The following is a 16,038-nucleotide window of genomic DNA, read 5'->3' as shown; positions in this document are numbered from 1 at the left end:
GTTTGCCTGTTTCCGCATGTGTATGATAAAGATCATCTTGATCTTGGTGTTTGGGGAATGGTTGCAACTCTCTGAACGGGGAAAGAATACTGACATACGGCGCAGTATTCTAGTATCTATGCCATTCGTAGGATTTGGCCGATGGATGTCCAAACGGTGAGATATGGGAGCGGAGAATGGCGAGAAGGATGGGGAGTCAGGTAGGATATTGGAACACTTCATGAACATTGGTAGAAACCCTGGAATGAAGACCGCTGACTTACAGTACCGTGAGTAAAGTCAAGAAGGGATCTTGAGAGGTAATACCATAGAGCCGCGCAAACTGGACGGTTCCTGGTCGGAGTCACCTCTGTTATGGATCCCAACTCCCCAGATCTTGGAACAGGAGCTCATATGTTGGTGAGCATTCGCCGCAAGAATCACGATATGTGTCATTCATTAAAGATTACTTCACCTGGAGGGGAAAAAGGCACAGAGGCGGTCATCACCTTGCGTGACACCGTGGCCCCCAAGTTGAACGAATTGACGCTTGTCTGTTGGTGAATATTTGACAAACCGAATGAGTCCAACGAACGGAAACTTCCCCGCTGGAGAATCCCCAGCCTGTGGACGGCGCCGCACGACGGTCTCGACGCATCAAGCCAAGGGGATCAGTCAATTCCTTCAGCAGCACGAGCCACGGACATGGTAACAGCGCAGTCGGCCTTTGCCAGTTGCCAGCCCCACTATCACAGGCAGTCTAGGTCCTCCTACGTTCAGTGGCGTCGTCTTGGCAGTTGGCTTAGAGCACGGACCATAAGACACGACCAGCCAGTGAACTGCCGAGGAGAATGTGGGGTGAACATTTGCTGGGGGCAGCCCGGTCGCGGTGCGGACTGCCAGCGTAGAATTTGTTTGTGGACCTGAACGCAAAGAGCACAAAATGCTACGAAGGACGGCAAGTGTGACTCTTCTGTGTGCCTCGCAGCGTGTGCTGACCAATGCCCTTGCTCTGCCCCTGATTGAGCTCTGGGACTGTCCCGTCGTGCAAGTCGAAGACCAGCCCGAGTAGCTGGAGACAATGACGACCTGCTCGAGTCTGCTTTCCAATTGACTCTTGCGAGTTTCGGAGCCAGCTCAACCGAAGTGACGAGATGCTGTCCGAAACGCCAAGCCCTTCTTCTACACTAAGTCCGTAATACGGAAAGTCCACAGTCGGCAGCCGTACTTAGCATCCTGGCAGCGCTCTTGCCTGCAAAACTTGGGATTAAATGTAGCCACCAAGTCTGGGGTTGTCAGTGCTCCAACACTGCAGTGTCAAAGGCGAATTGGCTGAATGTGCGAGCACTATATCCGGCCACGCTTATGTGGCTTGAACCGACACGTCTGCACGCGTTGTTGCTGCGGTTAGTTTGCGTCTCGAAATGGGCTTTGTACGTAGTGTATGTGGATTCGGGGGTGTCTCCCACTGGTTGATCGCTCCAGCCAGCGGAGCAACAAAACGGGATTCTGATGTGTGACGTGATGAGCCCTCGCCGTCTCCAAAGAAGTACGCCAATCACAAGAGCCGATTCCTATTCGGGCGGTCAGGATTCAGGACTCGTTTACACTAAGATTTGGCCGCCGCTGTCTTTTGTGCCACTGCGGGGTCGGGGGGCCATACCTGGTCGGGTATGTACCAGACCGGTACTCCGTCGTAGTAGTGGCCTTTGCCGGATGCCCTGACCAAAAAAATCTCTTATTGACTCATATGAATCTGGTGCTGTCGTGCAGCCGCAAGGGTCCGCGAAAAGTTTAAAACCACAGCTATATCAGCGACATCGGGAAGCCATCCGCATTTCTCAATTCTTCCTCCTTTCAATTTTGCCAACACAGTCCTCCTCAGTCTCCCTCCTTGTCATCTACAGACCAGACAACATGTGCGGAACCGATGCTCCCAACGGCACCAATGGTGCCTCCAATGGCGTGAACGTACGTCGACCACGACTTCCCAATAATCCAACTGTCCCCGAATTCTGGGTTGCCCAAAATGCTAACTGCTATCTACGGTTACAGCCCGCCAACTTCCGCTCCAACCCCTACCAGCCCGTCGGCGACTTCCTCTCCAATGTCGGCAGCTTCAAGATTATCGAGTCCACTCTTCGCGGTTCGTACCAGCACAATAAACACACTGCCTTTTCGACTTCATTCCGCTGACTTCAAAGCCAGAGGGTGAGCAATTCGCCAACGCCTACTTCGACACCGAGACCAAGATCAAGATGTTAGTCATTCCCACTCCCAGTCACAGACCCATTGGCCTTTCGTCGCTTCCGCAGCCCCCGAACCCGGAACCTAGAATTCTCCGAGCTTGAAAACCCGATCTCATGCTGACTTCTCATTCGTTTAGTGCCAAGGGTAACCATGCCAAGCGCCCCGCTTCTTTTCCATTTACAGACAACTGACCCCGGTAATCGGACACAGCCCTTGACGACTTTGGCGTCGATTACATCGAGTTGACCTCTCCCGCTGCTTCGGAGCAGTCTCGGAGAGATTGCGAGGCCATCTGCAAGCTCGGCCTCAAGGTACGTCTCGATGGCATTGTCGGTTCGGAAGCTCACAAGGACCCTCGGCTAACCCAGGTTTCCCACACATAGGCCAAGATCTTGACTCACGTCCGCTGCGATATGCGCGATGCCCAGCTCGCTGTTGAGACTGGTGTCGACGGCCTCGATGTCGTCATTGGCACTTCCAGCTTCCTCCGCGAGCACAGCCACGGCAAGGATATGGCTTACATTGAGAAGACCGCCGTTGAGGTTATCGAGTATGTCAAGTCCAAGGGACTTGAAGTTCGCTGTAAGTTTTACATGCCCCGTTTCGCATACAGCCCAAAACACCCCTTGCCTCCACTAGCTGTTTCGGCCGAGACATCATTCGATCCCGGAATCGGCTCTTTTTTTTCGGCATGGAAGGTCCGCTTGCGCACGGTGTCTACAACTCCGTGCTATCCGGACACGGCGACTACTGACGTATCCCAATTATTGTTCAAACACTATCCTAGTTGGAATTGTACGCTAACATGCGCAGTCTCCTCCGAGGATTCCTTCCGCTCCGATCTCGTCGATCTCCTTTCCCTTTACCGCGCTGTTGACAAGGTCGGCGTCCACCGTGTCGGTATCGCCGATACCGTCGGCTGCGCTTCTCCTCGCCAGGTCTATGACCTCGTCCGTACCCTTCGCGGCGTCGTTTCGTGCGACATCGAGACCCACTTCCACGACGACACTGGCTGCGCCATTGCCAACGCCTACTGTGCTCTCGAGGCTGGTGCCACCCACATCGACACCTCTGTTCTCGGTATCGGCGAGCGTAACGGTATCACCCCTCTCGGTGGCTTGATGGCTCGCATGATCGTCACCAGCCCCGACTACGTCAAGAGCAAGTACAAGCTCCACAAGCTCAAGGAGCTTGAGGATTTGGTCGCCGAGGCTGTTGAGATCAACACCCCCTTCAACAACCCCATCACTGGTTTCTGCGCCTTCACCCACAAGGCTGGTATCCACGCCAAGGCCATCCTCAACAACCCCAGCACCTACGAAATTCTCAACCCTGCCGATTTCGGTCTTACCCGCTACGTCCACTTCGCTTCGCGCTTGACTGGCTGGAACGCTGTCAAGACCCGTGTCGGCCAGCTTGGTCTCGAGATGACCGACGACCAGGTCAAGGAATGGTAAGCGCAATAACTTCATCCCAGCAGATTTTTTGGGATTGAAAAACTGACAGTGACTTTACAGCACCGCCAAGATCAAGGCCCTTGCCGACGTGCGCCCAATCGCCATCGACGACGCCGATTCGATTATCCGTACCTTCCACCTCGGTCTTCACGAGCAGAACAAGGTCCAGCCTCCCGCTGTTGTTGAGAACTAAGCGGAAGCAGACCGTTCGACCGACGGAGTTGTCCTTTAGCATGAAGGGGAATATACCAGGATTTTTACGAGGAGAGATGCTGGCATCATGACGATTTTCTTTTTTCTTGTGTTTGGGGTCATTTTTCACACATCCACCGGAGTTCTTTGAGTACTATAATCTCCCTGTTTGGGGAGCAAAAAGGGGGTTGATTGGGTTAACTGGGGATGACTGAGCAGGCCAATATTGCCGACTGTGTTCCTAATCAGGGGGAATGCTCGTCGACACATGAGCATGAGATAGACAAAATCAACGGGAGACGAAAGTAGCAATGTCACCTGGTTGTCCTTCACCTTTGTTCTTTACAAGTTTCGGTGACCAACGTGACTAGTGCTTCGCTGGATTTGGGTGGGTAGGCGAGTTTGGGGGTCCAGCAACGCCAACTAGGTGACGTTGAGTGGTCAATCTTGTAAGAGTCTTCCATGAAGTCGACAGCTGGCCCCCCTGGTTGGGTATCCAAAGGGACCACAAAGGAGCCGGATCTGCCCGCTCTTAGTCCAGTCCCGAGACAGTGGCTCGGGACTCGGATGAGGAACGGGTACGGATTGCAACACCAGCGACAGATATCACGGGTAGGGCCGCCCACAAAGCCCCCGCTGCTCTGTACTAGGCAAGAAGACGAGTGAAGAACATGCGGAGGACTCCACCAAGAGACCCGACGCCCTGGTACGGACCCCCTGGTATGTCATAGGCGCACAGGGTGCATGAGGTGAAACATCGACACCGGTGATTCGAGACTCGAACGATGTCCCCTCTCACGCTGCTCGCTTAACGGCCTTGCCGTAGTCACCCGCGGGCACAGCGGCTAGGCTACCTAGTCAAGGCCGTTGATATGCGCAACTCCACCTTTCCGGGCTACCGTCCATCGGCCACCAGAAAACGAGTTTCGAGACACTACACTGTGCTACTTTACATGCACATCCACATGGCAATGTCGCTCTGGGTATTAAGCTTGACAAGGTCGAAATCCCTTCGCCTACCTGGACGACTCTGGCGCAACCTACATACCTTGCGAGTGGATAGAGCGAGGAGGTGGAGTTCTGGAACAGGTACCCTGATGAGATCGTTCCAGCTGGGATGGAGTCCGTGGCGTCGGTGACTCATTGGGGTTGTGGTGGAGTCTATACTTACCTAGCTGTCAAACTTCACACACGAAAGGGCCTTCGAAAGCGAGGAAGCACACCAATGCACCTTGTCTATGGGCTGAAAGGCCATAGTAACTAACTTGGTGAGTTCATGAAATGTAGGCCGGCGAGGCCGGGACACCATTAACCCAGCTCGGTCAGTGTCGCTGTCGCTAATGTCTAGTCCAGAGTATAAGGAATGATTACCTCTATCTTACAACCAGTTGTCTTGATCATTGTTTGTGAAAAACATGTGCATTTGCAGTGTCCGTTCGACAGTCATGCCACGTGGGACTGGAGGCAGATTAACAGCACAGCGTCTCAAGGTCGTGCTTTGTGCCAGGTGTGTAAGTGTTCCAGGACGAACTTTGTGCCTCTGGCAAGGCACCTTAGTCAGTCTGTTACGAGAGCACGGCATCTACCTACCTGCTTGCTTCTACTGAACATCTAATAGTTGTTGAGGAACCAGCAACGAGTGTCAAGTAAGTGATGCCCGTAACGGCAAGCCATGTACGGTTGCCAAGAGATGTGTACCGGAACATCAGCGGAGCTTTAGAGACCCACACCATCGGACCTGCGCCGGACACCCCGGCCCTCCGGCAGTTACCCGGACTAGTATCTGCTACTCTGACAGCGGGAGGGTCCGTTTGACTCCACACTTCGCCGTGCCCGTACGGTAGGGTTAAAATGGCGAGAGCACCTCACACAGCAGAGTGAGCCGACTGATGAAATTCAGGTTCGAGAAAACAGAAAAGTAAAGTCTCGATGATAAGGTATGTAAAGTAATCCCCCTTGATATTTCTTCATGACATCGGCCGACAGAAGCCTCACAAAGCAGTGCAGTCGTGCAAGCGCAAGTGCAACAAGATCGAGACATCGATTTGTAGTAAGGCACCCGGCAGACCCTTTGTGCTTCCAGGCCACAAAAAGAGGCCATTTTCGAAGTCAGGGTTCAACCTTGTGTTTTGTTTGCATACGACATTACTAACTTCTTATTTTCCTCTGTTGTTGTGGTTGGGCAATGGCTACCACCAAGTTCTCGTGATGCCAAAACCCTTTGGCGGTTGTCTGGTGGTCGTGTGGTAGGCGTTGGGCTAAACTGAGAGAGGGAAAAAAAAGGAAAAAAAAAAAAAAAAAAAAGAAGCCAACGAATGACAACGACGTCATTGTACATACTGTAGGTGAGCTACTTAGCCCTAGTACACTAGCTATAATTTTCTGGACTAATTTTCTCACCTGGCTGGCCCAACAAGCGGGGACGGGACTGGGCAACCTGAAGCTGTTTGTGACAGACAATGAGCCTTCGTTGGAGAAAAGAATGATGAACATGAAAATGAAGATATAGCCAAAGAAAGAAAAATAAAAATAAACCCAAATCCGATTGCAGGTTTGGAAGAGGGAAAAAATTCCGGTCCACATTCGCGTCGAGGTGTCTTTGGCTTTTGCTGCCAGTGGTGTTTTGCCTGTTAGCCGAGCGCCGAGCTGCTGCTCAAGGGTCGGATATGCCTGATTCAGAGTGAGACATTCTGTGCAATCCCGGAATCCCCTCATTCACAAGGTAGACGACATATGCTGTGCTTGCGAATTTTCCGGTACACTACTTATTGATGAGTGATAGGAGCAACAGGTAGTTCTTTGTAGAGCGACAGCATGGATGCTCCCTGTCCGGCATCGGGATGCGGTGAAAGTGATAATAGATGTTAATGGCCACCACTCAAAACAGACTTTCGCACTAACAAGAACTATTGACCGCAGCAGTTAACACCAGATATCCCTTGCCCGTGATTCATAACAAGGGCAGAAAATAAGGTTGATGCTGAGCAATGCAGCAACCCGAACAAACTACATTGTGTTTCTCCTCACTTGATCCTCTCCACACTCAAGCAGCAAGGACTTTGTGTGCGTGACAGCCGAACACGCGGATGGTTGCGTCGTAAGGCTCTATTTTCCTTGTCAAGGGCCCTGAACGCCTGATGCGCTTGAAACCTCTCCATATCGGAATAGTCTAGTTGGCTGGATGTCAACCTTGCTTCTATGAGCTTGCCCCATTTTCAGCGCTAGAGAGGACCCTTTTCGGGAGTCAACGAAGTCGTATCGTGAACTGGCGATGATCTTGGCACATGGCACATTTCGGTGAAGATTCCATCGTGTTCTGGGCACCTTTGTGTGTCTACCTACGAGGACCTCATGCTGCCTCTTATGACAGCACGGCCATATGTCAACCGTGAACCTCCCAAGCCATAAAACTTCCACTCTTTTCAGTCACATCAATAGAGGTAACGACGACCTAACTGACACTCTCGCAACGGCATTTTGAAACAGTGGCAGCATCCCTTGCAAAGTTACCGAAGCGGGGTGTACCAGAGAGGAAGCGACCAGTCACGAAGCCCCCAAAGCAAGATAGATCCCTACGCTGTCCCCACCACTAGCTTAACACCTTTGATGCAACTGTCGTCATAGGGCCGACATCTTGGACATCGTTCGTCCAAACTTGAACTTCGTCCCATCTCTTCCGAGTCCTCGCTTAACCGCTGGTTGTCACCTAATTCGACTAAAACCAGACCTGATCCCCAGGAACGCGCGGCACTTGCCATCCCACGTTGACCGATTTCCATCAAGATATCCACCAACCTGCTCTCATCTTTTCGCCTTCTCGTCATATTACATACCTACGGTCCCATCGTCTTCGCCACGCTCTACTTTAGTGTCGAGTAGCTGTACTCTACTGCGTAGCGAAGGAAGAGCATCCGATCATCACCTACAAGGATCAGCATATCTTACCCGACCCCTGCCATGGCTGGTCGAGCCTCGTTCCCAAACCTGGGTCGGACCAGTGTCGCTCCCAACCGCTCTGCACGGTGGGACCGAGATTTCTTTGATGAACGGGAACATGACATGACCCTTGAGCGTGGGCGCGGCTCTGGTCGTGACCGATTCGAAGCCCTTCCCATCCGAACTCGCAACCCGGACGACGATGATGACTACTTTCGCCAGAGCCGTCGTGTACCTCCGCCTAGGGAGCACTCCGTCGATGGACGCTTTATGCACGACCGCCGAGCCCGCCGCCCTCATTTCGACGAGGAAGAGGACGACGATCTCCTTTTTCGTGAGCGGCGCCGTGTCATGTACGACGATATCGAGACTCCCCGTCCTCCCTCTACCACGCGCCGACGACGGTCTCCTTCCGCAAGTTCCTTCGTCCGCCGAAGACCATCTTCCGAAAGAGAAAGATTCCGCAGCCCATCTCCCCCAACACGCCCTACTGCGAGGATGAGGAGACGTACCTCCAGTGTCGATACATATGATCGAAAGCCCAAGGGCTTCTACGACCGCGAAGAGTATGACCCGCCCGCCAGAAGGTCCGACTACCGCATTCCTCCCAATGTGCCGATCCCGCTGCCTAGGCACAAGGCTTTGCCTCCTCCAAGAGTTTATGCCGAGCACGACTACTTCCAAGATATCCAAGTTTCGGATCCTTATCGATATGGTGACGAAGACTTCCATGCGTTCCCTGGGGGAGAAAAGTTCCGTGAGCGCGAGGTCGAGAAGGAAGTTATCCACACAAGGCGCGGCCGGAGAGACCGAAGCAGGGACTCGCGTACTTCCCGTGCCACCAGTCGTAGCCGTCGAAGCAGCCGCCGAAGCAGATCGGTGGCATCAAGCACCAGCAGCTCTTCGAGTAGCAGCGGCGGTACTACCATCACAAGCAAGAGCGAGTATCCGAAGAAGGGAAAGACAAGAATCCCCTCTCGCTTACTCTCGAGGCGGGCTCTCATTGAAAGTGGCTTTCCTTTTGTCGAGGAGGTAGGTTCATGACTTTGTTTTTTTGGACCGGCACAGTTTCTCGCTAACACTTTCTTCAAGGGAACTACTACCATTATACAGAAGGCTCTCGGTCAAGAGCATATCGATCATCTGCTCAAAATGAGCGACGAGTACAAGAAGGGTAAGTGTCCAGTTTCAAGTTGGTATTGACTTCAGGCTAAGGCAAATCCAGCTGAACTTGAGATCCACGCCGCTCGCTCGAGTGCCGGCGATGTCATTGAGGAACGCGAAGAATCTCGCACGGAGATCATCGAATACACCGACACAGCTATTCCAGGGCCACCACATCATACGACACACTACACTCAAACCACTACCCATGCTCACCCGCATGTTCATACCACCACCGTACATACCCACTCGCCTGTTCAAGCCACATACACCCAGCCAGTGATGGTAAACGCGACACCGCCCGTACATACTCAACAAGTCGACTTCGCAAAGACTGTACAGGTCCGCGACGTCTCTCCTTCACGGGCTTCCTCCTACAGCTCATGGGATAGCACCTCCTCTTGGACCGACTTGACCTGCACGACTGGTACCACATGCTCTACCTGCTCTACTGCAACAGTCGCACCTCGAGGACATGTACACACGCCCCAAGTTGTCCACGTCGCACACCCAGACGAATTTTCCAAGGGGTTGATGATTCTCGATAAGAGTCACAGCATGAGTCGAAGCCGCAGTCGCCATCGCAGTCAAAGCCGCAGTCGCCATCACAGTCGTCATCGCAGTCGCCATCGCAGTAGCCATCGCAGTCGCCATCGTAGTCAAAGCCGCCGAAGCCGTAGCCGCCACCATTCGTACGAAAAAGAACGACACGGCAGCAGAGGCAATCTCGTTCTCGCCGAGCGCCTAGCCACCGGCGAGCTTGTTCTGCATGAGGAAGAAGTCGAGAGGATCGAGGAGCCCAGGAGGGGTGTGAGGCTTGAGAAGGACAAGAGAGGTAGGATGTCTATCAGTGTGCCGAGGAATCGCCGATAAAGCGTCACTTCCGGTGCGTTTGTCAAGTGTGATTTTCTTGGGTTGTGTGGAGCGTTGGGACAGACGTGCTAACCATTTGGGGTTTACAGGTCCTCCGCCGAGGTTGGTGAAGGCTATGTTGGCTACCTTGACTTGAGAAGAAACGGTCAGCTAGTGGCTAAACGCATTGTCTGTCATGATTACTTCCAGGCTCGGATGTGTTTTGTCTTTTTTACTGTTCTTGGATACCCGACTTATGCGCTCTCTTCTTTATAATGGTAATGATTTTGGAATGTGATGAGCCATGTTACATGACTGATGTTACAAATTCAAATGTTGTTGGAACGGGCACTCAACGTCGGTGGCAGTGGAAGTTATCTTTTGGCGTATTGGATAAACATTTGGCGGTTCATTTCGTTCATCAAAAATGATACCTTTTCAGAGCGAACCATTCCCCCCTGATATACCTGTCGAGCGCGATGTTCATTCCCGTTTACCTTCTGGTCGAATAATCATGGTATCACATTGTCTACCACATCTGAGAATCAAACTCACATGCGCAAGTGCAGTTGAACTCGCTTTTATCAATTCTTAAGCCCCTTGACATACCCGATCTTCCGGGTTACTTCAAGATTTATGTTTAGCCCTTCGCGACGCCTCAAGCCTTCGTTGTTTTCTCCCCAGCTGCCTCCTCCTGGGTCTTCTTGGTCGTCTGCAGCAAGCTGCCCTTCGCAACAATATCAAGAGCGTGGCGAGACAAGCTGTCCTGCGCCGATCTGGCAAAAACGCTGCCGACTTTGGGCTTGCTAGCTCTGGAATACTCATAACCTGGACATGATCGGTGTGATTGCATCTTACTTCTCTGTGTCGCCAGCTCGGCGCGACGCTTGGAGTCGGCGCTGGAGATGGGCTTTAAATATGGAAGAAGGACCCAAGGTGAAGGGGCAAGCGGCAATCAAGGTCCATGTACAGTTATTTGTGCAAGATTCACTGCCGGCGGTGGTGTTCAAGGCCATGGGCAGTTGGGGCGTCGGTCAAGGCTCCGAACATGCCTCTACCTCCAAACCTGAAGGTGATTGACTCCCTTCAAGGTTTCGGGAAAAATCACAAGATACATGATCCGATGACCTTGTGACTGCTTTTGGTTGTTTTGCAAGTCATGCTGGATAAGCGGTAGTCGTTTGACATGGTGATGGATGGGTGATAGGTAAACCATCCAGGGAAAGGTGTACAAGGGGCATCACTTGATGTTCAGATTATGGTCAGGTAAGATCGTCCTTTGGTTTCAACTCCTCTGTTCGCACTAAAACTCCGCGAATGCTGCCTCGGCCATCATCCATCAAGATCTCCAGATTCCTCACCCCTCTCGTGACTTTTACCCACACTACATCCGAGTTTCCCATCTGATACACCACCGATGACAAATTGTGCTGGGCTAAAACATCTTCTGCTGTTGTGGGCTGAGCCAATTCCTTCTACAGCACGAGTTAGAGAATGACGTCTTGCTTGAACAAGTGAAAGAAGTACATCTCACCTTGGGTGTGGATGATTACCTACAAGCGGAAGCGACGACCGCGTCGTTACTTCTCCGCTTGAGAAGCTCTCATCTTCTCCTGTCTCTCAAAAGCGGCCAAGTCCTTCTTAATATCACTTTGGATCCTTGGGAGGATCTGCTCCCGAAGTATTTCTAAAGCACGCGGCGTCAAAGTAACCTTCGGGCTCGCGACATAAGACATATTGGGGGTGATCTTGGGGGTAGTCGTGTTTTCGTCAACTTTGGCGGTCTTGGACGAATGGTCGGACGTCTCGTTGGCCGGCATACTGTCGAAATATTCACGTCTGGCGTAAAGAGTTAAGTGGGAGTAGGCGGTGAGATTTGAGTGAGTGGATGGTTTATCTACCTTGACGATGTGCAAGTTGGAAAGTTATTGGAGTTGTGCGGTGCAGGTTGGAATACTTGATGGAAGATGATGTTTGGAGAAGAATGAATAGGTAGTCGTAAACTTTGGGGGGATGGTTTATGGCTTTAGCTAAGGGATCGAAAACCGAGGCCGCAAGTCACTTGGGATGAGTAAGGTAGTACCGTAATGACGGCAATCAAGGGTTACGCCAAACATGCGTCGACCGAAACACTCCAGCGAAGGGGAAGGTAATGATGCATTCTTGGTCGACGTCGCTACACCTTGGTCAAGGAGAATCACTAACAGAATGAGGAAACAAGGTACGTGGGAGGAATACTCAGCATTTGCATGATACCTCTCAGCCGAACAATTAAGGCGAGTAAAATTGCTTTTGAGTCTCAACCCTTCCCTTAGAAGAAAACCATTCGGGTACTAATTCCTTCGCAAAACTGTAGAGACACCATCTGTTTCATGAGCAAACATGAAATAAACACAAAGGGAATGCCGACTGTCCGTCTACCAGTTTCTCTGGTATACCCCAAGTCCCTCAAGCCAGAATATGATTCAAACCACCCCCAACATCCCCACTTCCCAACCAGTGCCGAGTCGTGTCATGCTCCGTACATAGTTTCAGGGAAGTAGAGGTAGGTATCTATACTATGAGTTAGCGGCTGACAATGTATTCGTGTAGAAGAAGCGAGAAGGGTAGAGGGCGAACTCTCCCACAAAAAACCTACCTTTATGAACCCGTTTTTTCCTGTAGTTCTTGCACCTCCCGCATCAGCAAGCGCAATTTCTCATTGGAAATCTCGAGCGCATCGTGCATTTCGCGTGTCGTGGAGAGCACCTGATCACAGAAAATTCCAACTGCACGACGGGAGTTGTCTGCCTTGGGCTCGTTATTGGCGAGTGTCGCCTCTTCAACGGGGCGAGCGGCGGTGGATGCGGGAACGCCTTGGACGCTTTGCTTGTCCATTTTTGTAAAGATGCTGCTGGACGAAGGGTAGGTAGGCGTCTGGAGTAAGTGGTAGTCAATATATAAGGGGGTGGTGGATACGCCACATATACTGGTGAAGCTAAAAGGTGCAATAGAGTGTTTCGGAATGGACAGCTCTCTGTGGACTGACAAGGGCAGGAGCAGGTGTATGTTTGGAAGCAAGGAAAGAAGCTTTGAGTGGTGGATTGAGCTCCTTAAATACGAAATTGGGGGAAGTGCCAAGGTCGCACTTCACCGACGATGACTGTAGGTTTTCGATCCCCATTATTGGGTTCTGTTGTTTTGCTGGGGTGAAGGTCTGCTCTTTTTTTGCAAGAAGCTAGATACCCGGAACGAAATATTCGTAGCTGAAGCAACAACGCCGGTGGTTGTACTACTCTGAGAAAAGCCGACTGTGAATTAATTTACGAGTGTCTCCTGATAGTATGGGGTCTGCGCATCCACTGCCTCGGGGCTACTGGTTACGATCACAATCTGACACGCCCACGTCTTGTAGGCAATAGGCTGACAACCAGATGACCGAGGCTTTTAATAAACGTACTTATTTCTTCTCGTTGACTTCTATGTCCGTGTCTTCCTGGGATTCTTCAGTGACCATCTCGGGGCTTCCGATCTACGTCCTCCTCTTCTTCGCTTGATTTGCATCGTCACTGTCACCCTTTCCTTTTCTATTCCCGTGGCAGTCTTGAATTATCTGCTCCTTCTCTTCCTATTCCACGCTAGAGTGGTAACCTCTTTGTCATCTCCAGCTTTGCCCTTCTGGCAGCAACATGGAGATTTCAATGCCTGTTCTCTTGTTCCTCCGCCTTCTCCTTAATACCAGCATGGGCTGAATGCAAGCTTTCCATTTGCGTTCTGCTTTGATATTCATCCTCTGAGGAGTGGCAAGTGTTTTATTTCGAGTCAAGTCTTGCCCTGGACTTTCGACGCCGCCTTCTTCTGGGCCTGATTCTCTCGGAAAGCGCGCATGCCTGGAATGTATGTGACCATGTTGTGTCTTGTAATAATATAGGTTCTTTTGAAACGTAGAAGACTTCCGTACATTTTAGCATCAAATACCCAATCTTATGTCATGCTAGAGAAAGGGGTGATTGGACGATCTTCCCAGAAAGACGTAAAACCATAGACAAGAGGCACGGCATATGGAGCAAGGCATGGTTGTAGGTTATAGATTTAGATACCTCTATGTACCTACACTTCAATCAAGTATTGGGGAAAGGATGTACTGATATTTGCCCTTACTATGACTCTGATGCCGAAAACTCATGCACCCAGTCCAAACTGTGCGCTTGAAGAGTCTTGAGACACTTATGATCTCTCTTACGACAATGCAGGTTATATTCCATCAGGATTTAGCCGTGGTTTCAACCAAGTGATATCAAAATAGTGGTATAATTGAACATGATTTGCCAAACACATTGGATACCTAAATATTCCATTCTTCATCACAACTCCAAACGTCTAACTATTCTCCCTTTCTCCAGGTGAACTACATTGCGTTGCTGGTATATACATGAGCTAACAATTCAAATGTGAACGCTTTGACTCCCAGTCTTACCTCTTGATGTATGCTCCTGTTCTATTCCAAATCCGTATGTACAAAGCTTTCAAACATTCCGCCTTCACCATCGAACAAAGACATTACCGATCGGGTGACTCGGGGTCAAACAAAGGCAAGTTGAGACAACGGCAAGCCGGGTCGCTTCACGACCATTTGAATTGCCTGTCTCGTCTGTATAGCCGGGCATTCTCAGCGGCGCCATTTTTGTGCTTCCTGGATGTGTGGAAATCTTGGTTAGGGATTTGAATAGGTACTGGGGGTACCGGTAAAAGGGGCCCATTATAGACATACCTTACTTGGGAGCAGTCATAGCTACAAGCTTCTTCCTGGGATACTTTGGCTGCGTCCTCGGCTTCGGACCAGCCCTCCTCCTACCCTGGACAATCTCTCTGCGTTCCTCCTCCTCGGGCATCTCCTCCTCGGGTACATCCTCCATCTCGATGTCATCGGGATCTACGGCCTCAGCGCTGACTTCCTCTTCAGTGCTCGCCCTCCGGGCCCTTCTCTCTTCCCATTCGGCGAGAATCTGTGCTGAAGTGTCTACAACATTTTCTGCCGGCTCCTGTAAACCCAGTAGTATCGTGATTAGTACATTGTATAACGAAAAAAAAAAAAAAAAAAAAAAAAAAAAAAAAAAAAAAAAAAAAAGGACAAGACAGGACAGAGCAGGACAGGGGGTCAGCACATACCCAGGTTGGATCGTATTTCTCACCAGTCTCCGGGTTATCTTCCCAGTCTACCAAGTACTGGAGTTGACCGTCAGAGTCCACTTGTTCCGCAATAATGTCCCGGACTTCCCACAATTGCATTGGATCATAGGCCTCGTCTTCGGACTCCTCTTCGGACTCGTCTTCGGACTCCTTGGCCTTCTTGGCTTTCTTGTTAGACGCCTTCTTCTTGTTCTTCCTTTTCGGAGATTTGGCCTTTCTAGCCGGCTTTTTGTTCGCGGCGGATTTCGCTCTCTTCCTAGGTCTTTCCTCGGGCTCCTCGCTCTCCTCGGCTTCCTCTTCGTCATCCTCGTCATCGTCGTCAGATGCTCTTTTTCTCTTCCCGCCTGCCGCTTTTGTTGTCTTGCGCCTCTTGGCTGCAGGTTCCTCTTCGGCTTCCTCTTCGGCTTCCTCTGCAGGGGCCTCCTCAGGTTCCTCCTCGGATTCATCCCCGGGGGCTGGAGGTTCGTTTTGCGCGGTCATTCTTTGCGGCACGGTACGGATATTCAGCCCTGCGAGACGCTTGTTGGGGTTGATTCCCTGGGCTCTGAGAGCGGCCTTGTCCGAATGTGCCCCACGGGCGGTAGCGAGCGTTCTCTTAGGCATTGTGGTTGAAGGCTAACGGATTGCTGAAGGTGAGAAAGCTAGCAAGGTTTCTAAACTGGATAAAAATGCGGATGACATCTTTCTATGTTCACATTCACTGGAGTTTATATATATTTTAGTGATTGGTAACATGAGGAACATGCTGTTAGAGGGCACAAGGTTCCACGCTGCTACTCGAAGGTGACTCGATGGTAGACGACTCAAAGACAGACGACACAAAGCCGGACGAAACAAAGGCAACCGAAACAAAGGTAGACAACTCGAAAATAGACGATTCGAAGATGTACGACTCAAAGGGGACGACACAAAGCTGAGTAAATCAACTCATTGTCTGACAGGTTGTGGCTCCTGCTTCCTCGGACAATCTCGGTATTGTCACATTTATCTCGAAACAATGCTCACCCTCAGCCAGGTACAACTTGAAAGTTCCAGGCAC

The 16,038-nt window shown here is 51.1% G+C and overlaps 5 protein-coding genes across 5 annotated transcripts; 2 read left to right on the top strand and 3 right to left on the bottom strand.

The window, feature by feature from the left end:
- Window positions 1-1,764: 1,764 nt before the first annotated feature.
- NEUTE1DRAFT_68872 (uncharacterized protein) lies at window positions 1,765-4,210 on the top strand (the record flags this gene model as incomplete). Its single annotated transcript, XM_009855991.1, has 8 exons — window positions 1,765-1,950; window positions 2,035-2,125; window positions 2,188-2,239; window positions 2,381-2,387; window positions 2,439-2,540; window positions 2,613-2,811; window positions 3,043-3,682; window positions 3,747-4,210. 8 exons carry the CDS (start codon window positions 1,897-1,899, stop codon window positions 3,877-3,879), a joined length of 1,278 nt encoding a protein of 425 aa, XP_009854293.1.
- Window positions 4,211-7,835: 3,625 nt separating this feature from the next.
- On the top strand, window positions 7,836-9,851 carry NEUTE1DRAFT_140640 (uncharacterized protein; the record flags this gene model as incomplete). Its single annotated transcript, XM_009855990.1, has 3 exons — window positions 7,836-8,846; window positions 8,907-8,988; window positions 9,040-9,851. 3 exons carry the CDS (start codon window positions 7,836-7,838, stop codon window positions 9,849-9,851), a joined length of 1,905 nt encoding a protein of 634 aa, XP_009854292.1.
- Window positions 9,852-11,410: 1,559 nt separating this feature from the next.
- NEUTE1DRAFT_103777 (uncharacterized protein) lies at window positions 11,411-11,650 on the bottom strand (the record flags this gene model as incomplete). Its single annotated transcript, XM_009855989.1, has 1 exon — window positions 11,411-11,650. One exon carries the CDS (start codon window positions 11,648-11,650, stop codon window positions 11,411-11,413), a length of 240 nt encoding a protein of 79 aa, XP_009854291.1.
- An 820-nt stretch (window positions 11,651-12,470) lies between these two features.
- NEUTE1DRAFT_48868 (uncharacterized protein) lies at window positions 12,471-12,707 on the bottom strand (the record flags this gene model as incomplete). Its single annotated transcript, XM_009855532.1, has 1 exon — window positions 12,471-12,707. The coding sequence occupies one exon, from the start codon at window positions 12,705-12,707 to the stop codon at window positions 12,471-12,473; it is 237 nt and encodes a 78-aa protein (XP_009853834.1).
- Window positions 12,708-14,581: 1,874 nt separating this feature from the next.
- NEUTE1DRAFT_140637 (uncharacterized protein) lies at window positions 14,582-15,602 on the bottom strand (the record flags this gene model as incomplete). The annotated part of the gene is made up of 2 exons (XM_009855988.1): window positions 14,582-14,851; window positions 14,979-15,602. The coding sequence occupies 2 exons, from the start codon at window positions 15,600-15,602 to the stop codon at window positions 14,582-14,584; spliced, it is 894 nt and encodes a 297-aa protein (XP_009854290.1).
- Window positions 15,603-16,038: the final 436 nt, after the last annotated feature.

The sequence above is a fragment of the Neurospora tetrasperma genome (genome assembly GCF_000213175.1).
Source record: "Neurospora tetrasperma FGSC 2508 unplaced genomic scaffold NEUTE1scaffold_6, whole genome shotgun sequence".
Lineage (NCBI taxonomy): Eukaryota > Fungi > Ascomycota > Sordariomycetes > Sordariales > Sordariaceae > Neurospora > Neurospora tetrasperma.
The sequence above is the reverse complement of the archived record's forward strand: the minus strand, read 5'-3'. Positions and strand labels throughout refer to the sequence as shown.